The 18,990-nt window shown below is 40.3% G+C and overlaps 1 protein-coding gene across 1 annotated transcript; it reads left to right on the forward strand.

Annotated features, from left to right (window-relative positions):
* The first annotated feature begins 1,241 nt into the window (after positions 1 to 1,241).
* Positions 1,242 to 17,306, forward strand: ASB14 (ankyrin repeat and SOCS box containing 14). Its single transcript, XM_003410048.3, has 9 exons — positions 1,242 to 1,740; positions 2,940 to 2,990; positions 3,448 to 3,584; positions 3,682 to 3,840; positions 7,907 to 8,152; positions 12,352 to 12,523; positions 12,979 to 13,522; positions 14,998 to 15,151; positions 16,814 to 17,306. Exons 1-9 carry the CDS (start codon positions 1,619 to 1,621, stop codon positions 16,990 to 16,992), a joined length of 1,764 nt encoding a protein of 587 aa, XP_003410096.1. The 5' UTR covers positions 1,242 to 1,618; the 3' UTR covers positions 16,993 to 17,306.
* Positions 17,307 to 18,990: the final 1,684 nt, after the last annotated feature.

The raw sequence follows: 18,990 nt of genomic DNA on the forward strand, positions 1-18,990 counted from the left end.
ATATCTATTCAGATCCACAACTCATTTTATGATTGGGTTATTTGTCTTTTGGTTGTTAAGGTGATATTTTTTCTTCGGCTTCAGTCATAGTTTACTTTCTGTGCACCTATCTGAAGTGATTATACATGAACATCTCAAATACATGAATTTTAAGTAGGAAAATATTAAAACAATTACAGAGCCAAACTCCTTACTTTATACTTTTAAAGCATTAGTTCCATTTCTAACAGCACCCCTGTGACTAGGAAAGAAGCCTCAAAGCAGTGAAGTTGACATACCAAGACAGTAGGATGGCTACAGGGCAATCCTAGCTTCTGCCCCTGAGGTGGTTTTATGCCTCTTGGCATTAGTGTTTTATTTCATTGGAAATGCCAAGTGGTCTGTTTGTTATTTTTAATAGTTAATGGTCTTCTTACTCAGTATGCACTCATAAAATTAGTGTACATTAACAATTTAAAAACCTTTCTACAAATAAAATTTTATCTAGCTATTTTGTGTAGGTTTAATTTCCTCCTTAGGATTCTCAGGACACCTGAGGCCACAGCTTCATGACCTAAGGTCAGAGACTGGCACACCTACCCTGTGAAACAGAGATGCTGGGACAGTCATTGTTTATAATTCAGTCGGAGCAAAACGTTTGGCCTCTCTTAATGGAAAATTGATTCTGAGCAGCACAGGCTATGGGCATAAGTCTTAAAAGTGTGAATTCACTTCTCATAGCCAACCCTCTGCAAAAGCATTTTATTTTGGAATTAAAATTTTTAATTCTTTTATTTTGATGAATATAGCAGTGAAGAAAAGAGGCCATGTTTCCAAACAGAGCTAAATGACATGTAAAAAACAAGGAGAATGTGCCAGACTGTCTTATGATCAAGTATTTATAGTAAAGCTATTAATGGAATAGTCACTACAGGGGTGTGGATATCCTAAATATAAATTAAAATTCTGAGGCTGACATGTATGAATCCTTAACACTGAGGACGTTGGTGCTCTTCTAAAGGAGATAGCAAAAGGTAAAATGTTTTTGATACATGATCAAACCTATTCTATGATAAAACTGAAATGTTCTTTTAAAACCATTTAGATACTGCCTAAAATGTTGGTTTTTACTACCACTATTCCTATTATATGTTGTGTTAGGAGACTTCATTTATTTTTTTAACAGTTTATTATGAAGGTTTACTAAATAAAACATTGTTTTCAGCATAACATTCACTGCGTGTACGTTCTTTTGGGTGAGTGTGAAAATCACTAGAAAAACTTGTAAGCAAAGTCTAAAATAATTCAGTTTGAGCATTTTCAATGTTACAATGGTATTGAACTAAGCCTTACATGAAAAGTTGTTTTTCTTGAGTAAGTTTTAATTAAATGGTTACTCATAGAAACTTCCATTTTATGTTCAACCTGTGGCAATTCAGAAAATGTTTTAAGTTTATGGGAAATAATTTAAGTGCTTGTTTTGTTTTCAAAATTTTGCATTTTCTTTATGTATTGATTCTATCAATTTTGTACTTTTCTGAATTTTATTTACAATTTTAAGCAGTCGCTGATCTGTTTTCACAACTAGAAAAAATTTTTAAATCATTCTGGCTTTAAAGAAAATCTGTCTGCCTTTCACATGGATGATCACACCAGTGATGAGGAGATAGACGATGACTTTGATACCCAGTTCATCATTCAGGAGAGCTTGCAGGGTACTTACCAGCCGGAAACCGCGCAAGATGCACATGAGCATGAGAGGTAACGCTTTTTCTTTGGTGATGCAGTGTACGTATTCAACAGTCGAGACTTGACATCAGCATGACTCTAGTGTTGTGACAAAAATAAGACAGAGGGTCAGAATTCAACTCGCTGTCATTTAAACAAGGAGCCCTGGTGGTGCAGTGGGAAGGCACTTTGCTGCTAACCAAAAAGTCAGCAGTTCGAACCCACCAGCTGCTTCATGGGAGAAAGATATGGCAATCAGCTTCCATAAAAATTACAGTTTTGGAAACCCTGCAGGGCAGTTCTACTCTGTCCTATAGGGTCGCTATGAGTTGGAACCAACTCAACGGCAGTGGGTTTGGGTCACTTAAATATAACTTTGATGCCTGGCCAGATAGGAAGAAATGGCAAAGAATTCAGAATTTAGGTAGAAGTAAAGGAAATAATTGAAGAGGGCTAGCAGCAAAGTCAGATAAGAGGATGAAGGCTGGAAATCAAAAGGATGAAATAAATACATGAGAGTATGAAGAGCTAGAGAAGAACACTAATACCTTGTCTTTAAAGAGCTAAAGAAATGCATAAATCCAACCAAGACACAGAGGAAGTTATTTCAACCTTGGTGAAGTCGGTGGGGGCGGGGCCCAGTCAAAAGGAATTATGTAAATTTCAGCCCAGGAGAAACTAACCCCGTCAAACCTGTTGCTGTGGAGTCCATGCTGACTCACAGAGACCCTATAGGACAGAGTAGAACTGCCCCATAGAGTTTCCAAGGAGCAGCTGGTAGATTTGAACTGCCTGCCTCTTGGTTAGCATCCGTAGCTCTTAGCCACTGTGCCACCAGGGCTCCCATTGGCATTATAGAGTGGCCATTAAATTTTACCATGTGCTATTGTGACATTTCAGGCCTAGGCAGATTCGGTTCAATTCAGAAACACTGATGATTAAGTGCCAACGGTGATCCAGGCTGTCACACAGTCATCGCCTGAAAGAAGCTAACAGTCTGAGGGAAGGCAGACATGGGAAAGGCTGTGTTACAGGCCGTTCGCAGTTTGGAAATGCGTTTATGAATCCCCAGGCATTGCCTCACGTGAGAATTCGCCCCTTGTTAACTGCTCCTGCCTTTACCCGTCTCTTGTTTTATATCAGATACCTTACTTTTTTCCTCAGTTTTAGAATTACATATGTGTGTGTGTGTGTGTATATAAATATATGTATGTATTTTTTCCCCTATGCAGCATCCATTCCTTTCTGAGTGCTGACTATAAGAAGATAGTCGAGACGATAGAGACAGTTAAGTACTTTCTATTCTATCCGCTTCTACTTGTGGTACGGTGTGATGGTGACAACTGGCAGCGTTTCTCCTCTAGGCTCAGGAAGCCTCGAAGCAGGTTCTTCCAAATGCTGAACACTGTGAGGTCCACAGCTGATGATCGAGAGTCTGATGTGGCCTTTCCTCGGGGAAATACTTTAGCACAACTCAGCAAAGAGCTCCTGGGCTCCTCCATGGGCAGAGCTGTTTTTCTGTATGTGACAAGACCATGGGGGTATTTATAGGCCGGGGTGGGTGAAAAGGCCTTGATGAAAGGCCTTCCTGTTTTCCCTACGCCATTTAAATTCGTCTTTCATAAAAGTTGGAGCTAGAACTCTGTTGTCTTACGTACTAACTTTGATGGTGGAATTCAGAAGCAGTATGGGCTGCCTTGTCTGCGTGCCAAATGTGAATCTGTTCTCATTTGACTTGTGAACAGGTGAGGAAGATGCCTTACTCCACTTGACCAAGTACCGTTCAGCTTTTGATGAAGTGGATGGGATAGGCTGGCTTCCTCTGCATAAGGCTGCCGTGCAATTCAATAAGAACATTCTGGCAATTACCCTGGAAGGTAAACTCCCTTTATAACTCTTCTTGCTGTCTTTGAGCAATAAATCTAATATTTATTTCTAAATATTAACCTGTGTGGTCTAATGGATTTATTTCAGCTTCAAAACCCAGTAAGTGGGAGCAAACCACGCACAATGGTGAAACGCCACTTTTTTTGGCCGTCAGCAGTCGCCTCTTAGAAAATGCCGGTTTTCTTCTTCTCAGTGGCTGTAATCCTAATGCTAAGAATTTCGAAGGCAATTCTCCTCTTCTTACAGGTAAATTAACACCTTGGTCTCTGGAGAAGAGTCTGGGGCTTGGAGTCGTCTCCACGTCCACAAGTTTCAAGGGTAGCTTTTTGTGCAGAGTTGCAGCACTGTCACTCTGATCCCAGCTGCCTAGACATGGTCAGGCGTTCTGACCTTCAAGGAGCTTTTGCAGGCTGGTCTGCCCACCGCTGTAATTGTGAGCAGACAGCCAAGGACCATCAGACATCTGAGGAAAGTCTTCAATATGAAAGTTAGAGAGTAAGACAAATAGAGATAAGCAGCTTGAAAGAAACAGATTATTTATGGAAAAGAGAATGTAGGGAAAATTTTTATTTTCTTCAGAGAAATTGAATAGGATGCTGGGGGGAAAAAAATCAAAGAACCAAAAAAAAAAAGCTCTTGAATATTAAAAATATGATGGAAATAATGAACTCAAAACAAATTTTGGAAAATAAAGTCTAGGAAACCTTCCAAAAGAAGAAATGGAAAATAGGGGGAGAATGAAGGATATTAGAGGGACAATCCAAAAGGAGCAATATGTGAATTATAGTAATGCTAGAAAGAACAAACAAAATGGAGGCATTATGTCATCAATGAAATAGGTCAAGAAAATGATTTACTAAAACGAAGGACATGTGTTTCCAGATTGAAAGTTGTCCACTAAGTGTCCACATCAATGAATTTAAAAACACCCAACACCCTCGGCGCCTTATATTTCTAGTCTTAGAGCACTGAATAGTTTCTATGGCACATTAGAGGTAGTTATGAGCAGAATTCGTATGATTCGGTATCCTGGCACCTAGTAAGAGTCCTCACACACAGTTGGCACCAATAATTAGTAAATAGGCAGATGGATAAATTAGGATCTTGAAGGACTAAGGATTATCATCTAAACATGAATTAAAAGCATAAATGCAGAAAAGCCAGTTATTAGAGAATTCTGGCTAATAAAATATGAGGTTAAAAATAATTTTCCCCAAAATTAATGTATGTAGAAATAAGTAATGGGAGGATAGATATAAAAATATTAACAAAGATCATCTCAAAGAGGTGGGATATATATACCAAAAAAAAAAACCCTTGCTTCAAGTCGATTCTGACTCATAGTGACCCTATAGAACAGAATAGAACTGCCCCATAGAGTTTCCAAAGAGAGCCTGGTGGATTCGAACTGCAGACCTTTTGGTTAGCAGCTGTAGCACTTGACCGCTATGCCACCAGGGTTTCCAATACACACACACATATATATATGTATATATTCTAAATTCATTGAACATAAACCCCTCTATAATAATAAAAAAGCACAAAATAACAACAACAACAAAACCTACACAATCACCAGGGACAAAGAAAAGCTTCTCTAAGCTTCCTGAGGGAAGAACAAAAAGACTATGTCATATACAAAAAATGACAAATCAGAATAGCTTTAGACTTCTCAGCAGTAATGAGAAACTTGAATATATTTGTGGAGAATAGTTTTGTAAATTCTTAGGGAATTCTGTATTCAGCCAAACTCTCTGTCGAATATGAAGGTAGATTAAAGACATAATAGACATGATTTTCAAACATAGGAAACCTCAAAAACGGTACCTCTCACATAGCCTTTCTTAGGAAGCTAAAGCATATGCTGTACCAAACATAGGACTAAACTAGAAAGAAGAAAACTTGGGATCCAGGAAACAGAAGATCCAACCCAGGTGGTAAGTAAATGAGATCCTCAAGATGAGGAGGAGGAAAAATGGTGGGATGACAACACATTGCTAGGTGCTGAGGTCAAGCTGTCCAGATTGGAACAGGTCAGGAGGCCCCAGGGGAGGCTTCTTCCAGACCATGCTGGGATAGCAATGAATATCATGAAAGGAGATGTAGACAACAGGCAGAGAGTCTGGGATTGAATTTTAGTGATAAGCAAATTGGAACAAAGCAAATGGAAAAAAAAAAAAAAGTATTAACTCCTGGGAAGACAAATTACATGATCCAGCTTTAACTAGCAAATATACTCATAATAATGGGAACACTGAGCGTAAATGCTGTAAAAACACAGGAAGAATGGTGGGATGAGAAATGTGCGCACGTGGTGGGGACAGAGTAGGACAGGAAGTTAAATCCTCATTTTCCACAGTGAGAAGTCATGAATACCAAAACCAAAAAATCAACAAGTGGCAAGACAAGCTGGTTATTTAGAAAGATAAACATTAATATCAAAGAATAAACTGAAAGATCCCTCTGGGGAAGGGGAAACAAGGCAGGGAAAGGGGTAGAAAACCGCTAGTATTTGACCCTCTTAAACTTTGCACATGTCTACCTTTTATCAGAATAAAAACTGAAGATTAAAAAAAGAAGAGCAGTACTGAAAATTGGGATTCTGGTGGACCCTTTATGTTTTGTCCCAAGCTATCTTCTCTAAGGCTTTGCATTTGTAGAAAAGCACGCAACAGAAGAGCCCTCTGAGAAAGCAGCTCATAAGCTATAAAGCATATAGCACAATGTAGTGAACAGAATACCTTTCTAAGCCTCAGTTTCCTCATCTGTAAGATGGAGATACTGGTTGTATATATCTTGTGGATGTTGAAGTCACATTTGTAAAGAATACTGTAAGCTGTGGATCCTGTCATGATGGTGGTGAACCCTTACATAGAGCTGGTTTTCTCTCTTGATGTCTACCAATCTGGCGAGTCAAATGATTCCATTTCTGTGGCACCTAAACAGCATTTCCTAGTTGATAGATCATGGAAATAGCTGAGTTAAACAAAGTTAAGGAAGGTTATTGCAAGATTGCTGGGAAACTTCAATATACTGGTGTGCAGAGTGAAACTTGAAGAGGAAAATAGACTGTGAGCGTTCCCAAGCCTTTTGCTGTATTTTATTTTTCAAACCACAGAATCGTTCTCTTCAAAGAGAACCTAAAGGGACTCCCTGCAGAACACACTTGGGAAACACAGGCCAAAACTATCATTTCTGTGGGCTCAGCCACTCACCCATACCTCATATGTATTTATATTACATTTCTAGTCATTCTTTGACAGAGGTGGGTTTTGTTGCTGTTTTGTTCTCTTTCTTCTTTTAAAGCGGCTACAAGCATTTCCAGGACTGTAGTGGGTACTTAGGCTCCATTTTCTGAAGATGATAAAGACATTAAATGAAAATTGTCTTTATGTGTTTCAAGCACATAAGCAGCCAATACCACTGACCCGTTGCCGTTGAGTCGCTTCTGACCCGTGGCAACCCCGCGTGTGACAGGGTAGACCTGTGCTCTGGACGGCTTTCGGTGGCTGACTCTTTGGAAGTAGACTGCTGACTTTCTTCTGAGGTGCCTCTGTGTCTGACCCGTGGCAACCCCGCGTGTGACAGAGCAGACCTGTGCTCTGGACGGCTTTCAGGGGCTGACTCTTTGGAAGTAGACTGCTGACTTTCTTCTGAGGTGCCTCTGTGTGGACTCATGGCAACCCCACGTGTGACAGAGCAGACCTGTGCTCTGTACGACTTTCAGGGGCTGACTCTTTGGAAGTAGACTGCTGACTTTCTTCTGAGGTGCCTCTGTGTCTGACTCGTGGCAACCCAGCATGTGACAGAGCAGACCTGTGCTCTGGACGGCTTTCGGTGGCTGACTCTTTGGAAGTAGACTGCTGACTTTCTTCTGAGGTGCCTCTGTGTCTGACCCGTGGCAACCCCGCGTGTGACAGAGCAGACCTGTGCTCTGGACGGCTTTCAGGGGCTGACTCTTTGGAAGTAGACTGCTGACTTTCTTCTGAGGTGCCTCTGTGTGGACTCAAACAACCTTTAAGTTAGCAGCCAGGTGAGTTAGCCATGTGCACTTTCCGGGGACTCCAGGCAGCCAGCAGACAAGACATAACTGGTCATGGTTTACAGAAAAAAAATAACCCATTGACAGAAAACACTATTAATATTATTTGATATATGCTCTGTTTTACAATCTGTTCCCCAAACATAAAACACTGGGGCATGGCAGTAAGTAGGACGATCTCCTTAAGAAGCTTGAGAAGACTACCTGTTACAATACTCTGGCCTCAACTTCCTATTGAACTTAATGCCCACCTCATTTCTAATTTCCCAGCTGTTCTACAGGACTCCTATGAAATGGCCACCTTGCTGATCAGCCACGGAGCAGATGTCAATCTACGGTGTGCGAACGAGAGGACAGCTCTCCATGAAGCAGCCAAACTGGGCAGACTTGACATGGTGAAGCTTATGCTGGTTTCTGGGGCACACCCTGACCCACGGAGCTCCTATGGTTTCACTCCTCTTGCTCTTGCTGCCCAAAATGGACACACTGAAATCATGGAAATATTACTAGAGAAAGGCAAGATTTTCTGTATCATCAGCACACTACCAAGGAATAATGTGACGCAAGTGTTCTCTTCTTGATGGAGAGCTTCAAAAGAATGGAAGTCAACATTTTATTTAAACCTAATATAAATGTTCGATAAAATTAGGTGAAATGATGGCTACTGAAAAAACTAGTCAGAGGTTGACTTCCTCATTTTGGGTGAAGTTTTTTTTTTTTAATAAGGAGCAGGGGTTAAGTGCTCAGCTGTTAACTGAAAGGTCGGTGGCCCAAACCTACCAGCCAGTCTGCAAGAGAAAGATGCAGCAGTCTGCATTTGTAAAGATTTACAGCCTTGGAAATCCTATAGGGCATCCTATAGGAAACCCTTCTCTGTCCTATAGGGTCACTGTAAGTCAGAACCAACTCAATGCCAGTGGGGTTTTTTATTTCCTCAAAATTACTAGGATGCAGATGACTCTTTTACTCTTTTCGACTATGCTAAGAAGATGGTTGAACTTTTTTTGTATTGTTCTCCTTTTGTAAAATCATAGATTCAAAGACCCTGCAACTTCCTGTATATGTTGTCTCTGCTTAAACTAAGTCACGAGCCAGTCTAACCTGATGGTCTGAACTTCAGTTGTTAGGAAATTCTTCCTGATTTGCTCCCACCTAGTGATAACCAAACCCTGAGAGAAGGGAAAGCAACTTATATTTATTGAGTACTTTCTAAGGAAAGACATTGAGCTAGGTATGCTACCTCATGTAATCCTCTAAAAACCCTGTGAGGTAGGTATTATCCTCATTTTGCACTTGCAGAAAGTGAGGGTCAGACATGGTACCAGTTGCAGGACTTCCGTTTAAACACACTCTCCTTTGCCTCCAACACTGTACCTGTGGCCATTTTAGATCCTGGGTTAACAGGCAGAGACTCTTAGCTCAGACAACTTTGCTATTTATTGTCTTTGAGCACCCTCACTGATGACACTGTTAGATGAAGTAGTATCTAAAGCCTTCTTTTTTTTTAATTAGCAGCAGTTAGTCAGTCACATATACTCACAGTTCCAGGGAGGAGGATGTTGATGCCATTCAGGGCCACACAGGGAGTGTACTCAGGAACAGAATGAACAAGCAGGGGCTGTAGGAAGCCAGTTTTGTAGTAACAAGAGGGCGAGGTGCCCGTTTTTTTTTTTTTTGAACATTTTATTGTGGTTTAGGTGAAAGTTTACAGAGCAAATTAGTTTCCCATTCAACCATTTATGCACAGCTTGTTCCGTGACACTGGTTGCAAACCCCCAAATGTGTCTGCTATCTCCCTGCTTCCTCCCTGGGTTCCCCATGTCTGTTCACCCAGCTTTCCTGCCCCTGCCATCCTTCTGAACTTTGCTTTTGGGCAAATGCTGCCCTTTAGGTCTTGTATAGTTGATTGTTCTGAGGTGTACGTTCGTCACTGGTGTTATTGTTCTTTTTATAGGCCTATTGTATGGTTATAATGTGATCTCCAGGAGTGATTTCAGTTACAAGTTTGAAGGGTATCTAAGGGCCATAGTCTTGGGAGTTCCACCAGTCTCTATCAGACCAGTAAGCCTAGTCTTATTTACAAGTGTGAATTTTGTTCTGTATTTCTCTCCCACTCTGTCCATGACCTACTATTGTGGTCCCGGTCAGAGCTGTTGGTAGTGGTAGCTGGGCACCATCTACTTCTTATCTCAGGCTGGTGGAGGCCATGGTTTATCTGGTTCATTAGTCCTTTGGATGAATTGCCTCCTGGAGTCTTTGGTTTTCTTCATTCTTCTTTGCTTTGGACAGGAAGAGGCCAATTGTATCTTACATGGCCATGCGCAAGCTTTTAAAACCCAGTTGCTACTCACTAAGGTAGGATGTAGAACATTTTCTATATGGATTATAATATGCCAGTTGACCTAGATGTTCCCCAAGACTATGGTCCCTAGCCTACAAACCCAGTATCTCAGTCCCAGGAGATGTATGGTTATAGCTAAAAAGTTTTCACAACTGTGTCTCCTGTGTGCACTATTGCATACATGGGGATATTTGCAGCATGTACATACACACATATGTATATACATGGGTGTACTTCCATACGCCCTTCCACCCCTATTCAGTTTACATATCTGTACCTACCTGTGTCTGCTCATACATTATTGTTATCACAAACTGTTGCAGATTGTATTAGTATTTACCATTGTTGCCTTTTCCTCTCGCATACCTTTCAGTGTCTTCCTTTACCTTAATTATGTTATGCTTACTTTCCTCATATTGTGTATTATCTCTCCCTTCACCAAAGTTAGTACATGTGTAGTGTCTAATTAGTGGTTCCTCACCCCGCCCACCCGTGGTAACCCTCAAAGAATGTTTCTGTGTGAAAACCTTTTCTTGACTTTTTATAATAGTGGTCTCATACAATATTTGTCTTTTTGTGATTGACTTACTTCACTCAGTATAATGTCCTCCAGGTTCACCTACGTTATGAGATGTTTCATGGATTCATTATTATTCCTTAACGTTGTATAGTATCCCATTGTGTTTACGTGCCACAGCTTGTGTATTCATTCATCTGTTGATGGGCACTTAGGCTGTTTCCATCTTTTTGTAAAGTTTTATTTTTTCAAAGAAGTAGACCTTTACAAAGATTTAATAAAGTCCCAGTATTAGAATATCTTGTATATTTTCCTCCCCATTTGTGTCCAGAGCCTTAGCGTTACATGGTCCCGGTTTCCAACCATTCTAGACTGCAAGCACCCTTATATTTAAAAAGTCTTGTGCTTTTTAGACTTACCTAAAGTGGAGGCTAGTTTCCTATCATAAGTCATTTTAATTCAAGTGTTTTAAATTAGCGATAGCAGCGATGTCTAAAGTCATTAGCTAGGATAACAAAAGTAAACCTGGGTCTTTCAGCTTTGAGGAAAGAGTAACCTTTTGTGTAAGTTATTAAAATAGAAAGAGGAGAGGCAACAGATTTTAAGCCCTTTACCTTTCAAAGAAACCAGCATCAGTTGACCTCAGTGAATGAGCATTTCTCGTATTGACTTCCGCACAAAGTAATTTGCACAAAGTAACAGAGCTAGTAAATGGCAGGTCAGGATTTGAGCCCAAATTATCTGATTGCAAATCACGTTACTTACCATCATGCACTCCTAGAGTGGCAGCAGGGCGTCATAGAAATAGGTCCTGCGTGTGGCCAACCTGCATAAGAATCCCACCTATACTATTCAGTAGCTGTGTGTCTTTGGGGAAGTCAACCTTGGTGAGCCTCAGTTTCTTCATCTTTAAAATGATGATGATATATATTAGCCCCTACTCCTTAGATTGTTGTGAAATTTACAAATTATGTACATAAAGGAACCAGCATATAGTGAGCAGTCAATACATAGAGACTCATTAGATTAGACATTTATTAATGCATTCTATGAATGAGGTTCTCGGTCAGCTACTGTACCCTGATGACTCTTAATGGGGTCTGTACTAAATTAGTCACTAAGTCTTTTTCATATGAGTTGTGAATGTACCCAGGATTCCCTCCTCTCCTTTTGTCTACCCAAATGCTACTCTTTCTTCAGAGCCCATTTTTCTAAGAAGCCTTCCACACCTGACCCACCCCCCTTTCTCCTCCCTTCACCTGACAACCCCAGCCCCAAGATCTTCTAGAGGACATTTTGCCTATACCTATGCTCACGTTATCCACACCATTCACGTGACACATGAGCATACAAGGTACTATGATTTATCCCTTTAACTTCAGCAGTCCAACTACAGTTAAAAACATTTAGTGTCTCTTATCATGAACCATCCGTCAAGAACATCCCCCATCAAAACATCATTAGATGGCGTGGTGATATAGTCCAACTGGGTTGTTAGTACCATCCCAAATGTGTGTTACGAGTTAAGTTAGCTTTTGTGGGCTGGTCTGGAAATACAAACCAGCCTTTATAAAATTCTTCCTACTGGAATTTTCAAGTTCCAAATAAATAATTTATAAAATTACCTTTGATATCAGCCTACTTAAAACTTGGAGACTGCACTATTTTTCTTTTCTCCCCAACTAGATTATAAACTGCAGGAAAGCAGAAGTTATACAGTTTATTTCTTTGATTCTCAGTGCTTTGCTAGAGTAGGTGGACAATAATTGCTTTTTGGTGGGGGTGATATATTTTTAAGATTGCTTAAGCAATGTAAAGAAAAGAATTTTTGCATAACAAGACTCTTTCTCCTCCTAGGTGCTAATGCTCTTGGCCAGGCCTCCGACTCGTCTTCCATCTTACTTGAAGCTGCTAGTGGAGGAAACCCAGACTCAGTGACTCTCCTGCTAGGGCATGGAGCTGATGCCAACATCCCTAAGAATTCAGGCCACCTGCCCATTCATGTGGCAGCTGACAGAGGCCACTTACTGTAAGTTCAACTACATTGTTGTAAATAATAGAAACAGTAATAGCTACCATTTTTGAGCAGTGCCAGTGTCTTTGATCCTACAACCTCCACACCCATTTTAAGGATAAGAAAACTCTCGACCAGCTACAAAGTGGTAAAGCCAGAATCCTCTATAACCACAGAAGAGACCTAAAGCTATTGCTTTATGAGGTCCATAGGCAACGTGGGGAGTCTCAGGTCTCAACCAACTGGGCTAATCCTGAATTTTATAACCCAAACAGTAGTTCCATTCAGCTTTACTTGGTTTCAGAGCTTTTAGGTGTAGGAATTATACCTTTTCTGTTGGAAATTCTAAATACCACATGATACTAATACCATCCAGTGCTGGTATGAAACAATCACAAACAGGTTAATGCTGCATTAAAAAAAAAAAAAAAATTTTTTTTTTTGAAATGTGCTTTGAAATTCTTTCCCAGAGCTCTAAAGATTTTGGTCCCTGTTACGGATTTTGCCGCCATTAAGCAGAGTGGGATCAGTCCAATTCACTGTGCAGCCGCAGGCGGACACCCTGAATGCCTGGAACTTCTCATCCAGGCCGGATTTGATGTGAATTTCATGCTAGATCAGAGAGTTCGCAAACACTACGATGACCAAAGGAAGTCAGCTTTGTATTTTGCCGTATCAAATGGTGACCTCTCTTCAGTTAAGCTGCTTCTGAGTGCTGGAGCTCTCCCTAATCAAGACCCGGTTAACTGCCTCCAAATAGCCCTAAGGATGGGTAACTATGAGCTGATAAGTCTGCTGCTTCGGCACGGGGCCAACGTCAATTACTTCTGCAGAGTCAACCCCTTACACTTCCCATCAGCCCTGCAGTACACCCTGAAAGATGAAGTCATGCTCAGGATGCTGTTGAATTATGGGTATGACACACAGCGATGTTTTGATTGTCCTCATGGGGACAAAGTTCAACCTGTGTATGTTTTTGAAGGCTGGACACCTACAGTTATCAAAGATACTATGGTAAGTTCACACTGTCAGCTGTATGTCCTTATACGATCCATAGCAGCGGCACTGGAACTACAGCAGTAAGATTCTGTCCGCCCTCTCCAGAAAGTTCATGGTTGGAAAGATTCACATATGATAAAGTATGATATAGTAAAGTAATTCAAATATGATAAAATAAACGCATTATAAAGGGAGATTTTAAAGACACAAAAATAGTGCAGAGGAGAAAGTGATTCCACCTGGAGATGTCAGGGAGCTTCACAAACGAAGCCACACCTGAGCAAGGCTTTGAAGAATGCAGTCTTATACCAGTTATGCTTTTTCTTTGACTAAATGAATTACCTGGCTAAAATGCTTCCGGGCTCCCAATATCTGCCCTTCTAAGTTTTTGGCTATCTCCTTTAGCTCTCCTCAAAGAGGCCCTTTCTTGTCTACTTTTTCTAAAGTAGTTCCCTTCCCTCAGTCAAGCTGTTCATTTTTATAGCGCTTTTCACTATCTGAAATTATCTTTTAAAGTTTTTACTTATTGTGCATCTCCCCAAATACATGCACGGAAGCTCCTGGGCGTCACTTCCCTTTGCGCATATATCTCTGCTCAGCACGTAGTGGATGCTCTATCAATGCTTATCAGAATTTGAACATAGACATCAAGTGGTGAATTGGAGAAAGCACTTTGAATCAATCAGAAAATTGAAAGGAGAAATACTATTGCTATTTTAATATTGCATGATTTATTACTTTGAGGTTATGGTTACTGCATGACTTATTTTCCACAACACTAACTTGGCATTTAGGCATATATCATCTTGCATTATTTCCTCGCTTTTTATACAGTATTACTTCTCATATGGGCATCTTGTCTAATTAAAGGCAGAAACATACATGTCATACACCTCATGTATGGGTGAGATTAGGTGTAATATTGAGTGAAAGAAAACCCAAATGAGAGTGGCTTTAACAAGAGGGTTCATTCCCCTCTCACATAAATAAAGTGCAGAGGTAAGTAGCCTTCTATGTGGACAGCTCTGATTCACAGGGGGACTCACATCTACATCCCAGTTAGGAGGAAGGAGGCTGGGAGCAAGCAGCACCCGCTTTGCTCTGTAAGAGCACCTGTGAGCAGCTCTTACTTCACTTACATCAGACTGGCCAGAACTTAGTCATGTGGCCACACCTAGCTACAAGTAATACTGGAAATACAGTCTTTATTCCAGACAACCACATGGACAACCAAAGGGGGTAACAGGTACTAGGTAACACTCTCCATCACGCCCTCATTACATCTTATATAGCTCTGAAGAAGGCTGTAAATGTCTTTCCAAATCTTAGAGCTAAGAGAGAGATTTTCTTGTTGAACGCCTCAGTTTCTAAACGAAGAGCTTGGGACTTTGGTTCCCAACTCTGAGTTAAGTGTTCTTTTGTTTATTATGGTGAACCATAGGTACTTAAAGCTTTTCATTTACTTTCACAATTCTGATTTTCTTCCCCAGTTCTGTGAAGTGATAACTTTGTCTTGGCTGCAACATCTCTCTGGAAAGGTTGTGCGCGTGATGCTTGATTACGTTGATCAAGTTCGGATCTGTTCAAAGTTGAAAGCTGTGCTGCAAAAACAGGGGCTCTGGTCGGAAATCAATTTTATCTTAAGTAAGTGTCTTTCTATCTTGTAGAAGACGCTCACCAAAAACACTAAGAGTATTCTTACTGGTTTTGATGAAAGCTTTTCTCTTCTGGATAAAAGCTTGACTTAAAGAAACCAAGAAAAATGCTATTCCTAACTAGAAAATGTTCCTGTTTACAATTACACTTAATTCATACTTATCACTATTTCCCAGTAGATAAAAGCTGTTAGGTAACTACTTATTTAAAAAAAAAAAAAAACTTATTACATAGGTCCAAAACCAAACCTGTTGCCATCAAGTCCATTGTGACTCAGAGACCCTACGTGACAGAGCAGAACTGCCCCATTAAGGCTTCCAAGGAGCGGCTGGTGGATTAGAATTGCCGACCTTTTGGTTAGCAGCTGAGCTCTTAACCACTGAGCCACCAGGGCTCCATTTTACAGGTAGGTAATGCTTTTCTCCCAATTTACCTAAACCATGACTATGAAGGGACACTGCAGACACAGGAATTAAAAGCTATGAAATGGCAACCAAAAGTGATGAGAAAAGCTAAGATGTAGGCCTGTACCAAAATCAAACCAAACTCACTGCCGTCAAGTCAATTCCAACTCATAGCGACCCCATAGGGTTTCCAAGGCTGTAAATCTCTATGGAAGCAGACTGCCACATTTTCTCCCTTGGAGCCATTGGTGGTTTCAAACTGCTGACCCTTCGGTTAGCAGTCAAGCACTTTAACCAGTGCCACCAGGGCTCCATCTAAGCCTGTAAAATAAGCCTGTAGAGTGTATTAAAAGATACCGTTCTCCAAAACAAATTCTTTCATCTAATTTCCCCCGGAAGGTGGTCTCCAGCTTTTAGCCTGTAGTAAGGGCCAGGACCTGGGCTTAAAACACGATTTAAGATCTCACAGGCCAGAACCCCATTAACGCCGGTCACTGAATTCTGACTTGACTCTGAAACCATACCTATAAGTCTCCTTCCAGAGGAAGGAAGAATCAAGAAAACTAAAGACAAGGGAAAGATTAGTCCACAGGACTAATGGACCACATCTACCATGGCCTCCACGAGACTGAGTCCAGTACAATGAGATGCTGCCCAGCTACCACCACTGACTGCTCTGACAGGGCTCACAATAGACAGTCCCAGACAGAGCTGTAGAAAAATGCAAAACAAAATTCTAACTCAAAAAGAAACACCAGACTTGCTGGCCTGACACAGACTGGAGAAACCCTGAGAGTATGGCCCCCAGATGATACCCTTCAGCTCGGTAATGAGGTCACTCTTGAGGTTCACCCTTCAGCCAAAGATTGAACAGGACCATACAACAAAAGGACTAAAGGGACTGGAAGGCAGGAGGGAACAAGGAAGCTGGTAATAGGGAACCCAAGGTTGAGAAGGGAGAGTGTTGACATGTTGTGGGGTTGTTAACCAATGTCATACAACGTGTGTACTGTTTGATGAGAAACTAGTTTGTTCTGTAAGCTTTCACCTAAAGTTCAATTAAAAAAAAAAAAGGATTGTTAAGAACTGTAAACTGCTTCCCTGAGGACTTTCACGTTTAGTCACAACAAATGAAACTCTTGGTGGCCTAAGTATAAAATACATTTGCTAACTAAACCCTAAGGTCACTCAAAAATGAAGCAATTCTTTTTCCTTCTGGATAACATGGCTGTTTCTTTCATTTTAGCAAACCCTCGCTCCCTCAAACATTTGTGCCGCCTAAAGATCCGGAAATGTATGGGACGTTTACACTTGCGCTGCCCCGTCTTCATGTCGTTTCTTCCGTTACCCAATCGTCTGAAAGCATATGTCCTCTTCAAAGAATATGACCTTTATGAACAAGGAATTTTTACAGGAACCTGGTAAACAAACTATTCTAGAGAAAAAGGTATAATTCTGCAACTGTATTTCTTAAAACTCAACTTGTTATATGTAACTCATTTCTATTGTTTTACCCAGCAACTAAAATCTCAAAGCAGTCTACATTCTTTAAAAAGTCGCTCTGAACACTGCCTCACAGTATGCAGATGGCTAGCATTCTTAGAGGCCGTTTAAAAAAAAATAAGGCCCGAACAATAAGAACTCTAACTGGACTACGTCTAATTCTGTATGAATCTTACACTAAGTATACGAATCCACATTTCCACATGCTCAAGTAACAGATGCCACCTCTGATGATTCAAGATAACTCTTAACAGTAACCCTTTTTCTAGAGAAGTGCATATATAACGGGTGTATGGTCACCCCAGTACATGACCCAGAAGTTAGCTGTTTTTGTGCAAAAGTCCCGATGCCACCTTAGTGTCTGATATTGCTTTCTTGTAGGTCACATACTGAGGTGGAGTAATTCAGGTAATTGAAATATGTCCTTCATTTGAAATTTCCTCATCAGTGGAAACACATCTCTTCCTTCCACAATACCCAGGCTATGAGTTACCATTTATTGGTTTATGTCATCACTGAAAGGGAAATTGAAGTGTTTTCAAATGGATGACTTGTAGTTTTCAATAACAGTACGGAACCCTGCACAGTACTAGACTGATAGGAGGGGCCCACTGATAGAAGCATGCAAGATGCTAGTTTAAATTTTTATTTTACATATTCTAAACTGCATATAAGTACAGGTTTCTATATATAGAAAGTGAGGTAAGAAACTGCGAGGACCTTCATTCAGCCACACCTGTATAGCATTTGGGCAGCATATTAGCAGGATGACAGAGAAGCAGGATACAGATCATTTTCACCACAGGCCTCTTTACATGTTTAGTCTTGAATATTTTTTTAGCATGATATAGTCCATCCTAGGGAAACTGAGGTTACATGAATTCCTTCTGATGTAGGGATTCATGGCTATATAGACTGTTTCCTTAAGCAGAGTTACAGTTATGTTTTATGATACACAGTTGTTTACCAAAAAGAAAAAAACTTTGCAAAACTAGCTGGCATGAATAGTTTTTATTTTTTCAAATTGTGGTGTCTGCTTATAAGTGAGTGGTAGATGATATGTATGTCACTAGACAAATATATTTAGGATACCCATGCACAATGTCACAATTACCTATGTAGAATTACATGATTCTAAAGTTCATTTCACCCATTCCCTGGACCTTCTAAAAATGTATAAACTTTAAAATTCAGAACATATTAGAACAGAAACTCCCAGTACAAGAAAAGGACTTGATAAATGCTGTAAGAAATATAAGGAGTAGATGGGATGAATATGCATTACTATTACAACTACAGGTCCAAGCCACTTAAGCCTGCATACATAATAACCTACGCCTGTAAATTATGGGGATTCTTTAAATTAGGAATGAACAGCAGCCAGCATACATTGCCTGTAACATGTCTAATTATTGAAAAGTCTTTCCTTTCTAAAAGAAAAAAAAAAAATGTTGCTAGTGATGAATTAGTTTGCTTCTAAAGCAAGCTTTCCCCAATAAATGAATGACAGGGTTTGTGTGCGTGTTTTCATTTTAGCTGTTAGGGAATTGCAATGGGGCTAGATGTGTAATTATGGTGTCATAACAGATTAAGAAAAAATCTAATTCTTTTACAAACATCATTTGAAATTACTTGGGGAAATAAAATTCAGAGCATATATTGGATATCTCATACAAAAAAGACTGTACAAAAATCATGGATTTTATTATACATTAAAAAATCTTCTACCAGAGTACTTCTGGAAGCCTTGTCTGTAAATACCTATTTTAACAAAATGAGAAAATGAGGCCTCCCCCCCGCACGTGTACCACCACCAGAGAGAGGTGTTCTTTAAACCCGACCCTAAAGGGAAATGTTGCGAGATTTTTAATTGTGTGCTGCATGATCAATAGTATCAGTGATGTAAGAATGGACCAATTT

The sequence above is a fragment of the Loxodonta africana genome, chromosome 22, assembly GCF_030014295.1.
Source record: "Loxodonta africana isolate mLoxAfr1 chromosome 22, mLoxAfr1.hap2, whole genome shotgun sequence".
NCBI lineage: Eukaryota > Metazoa > Chordata > Mammalia > Proboscidea > Elephantidae > Loxodonta > Loxodonta africana.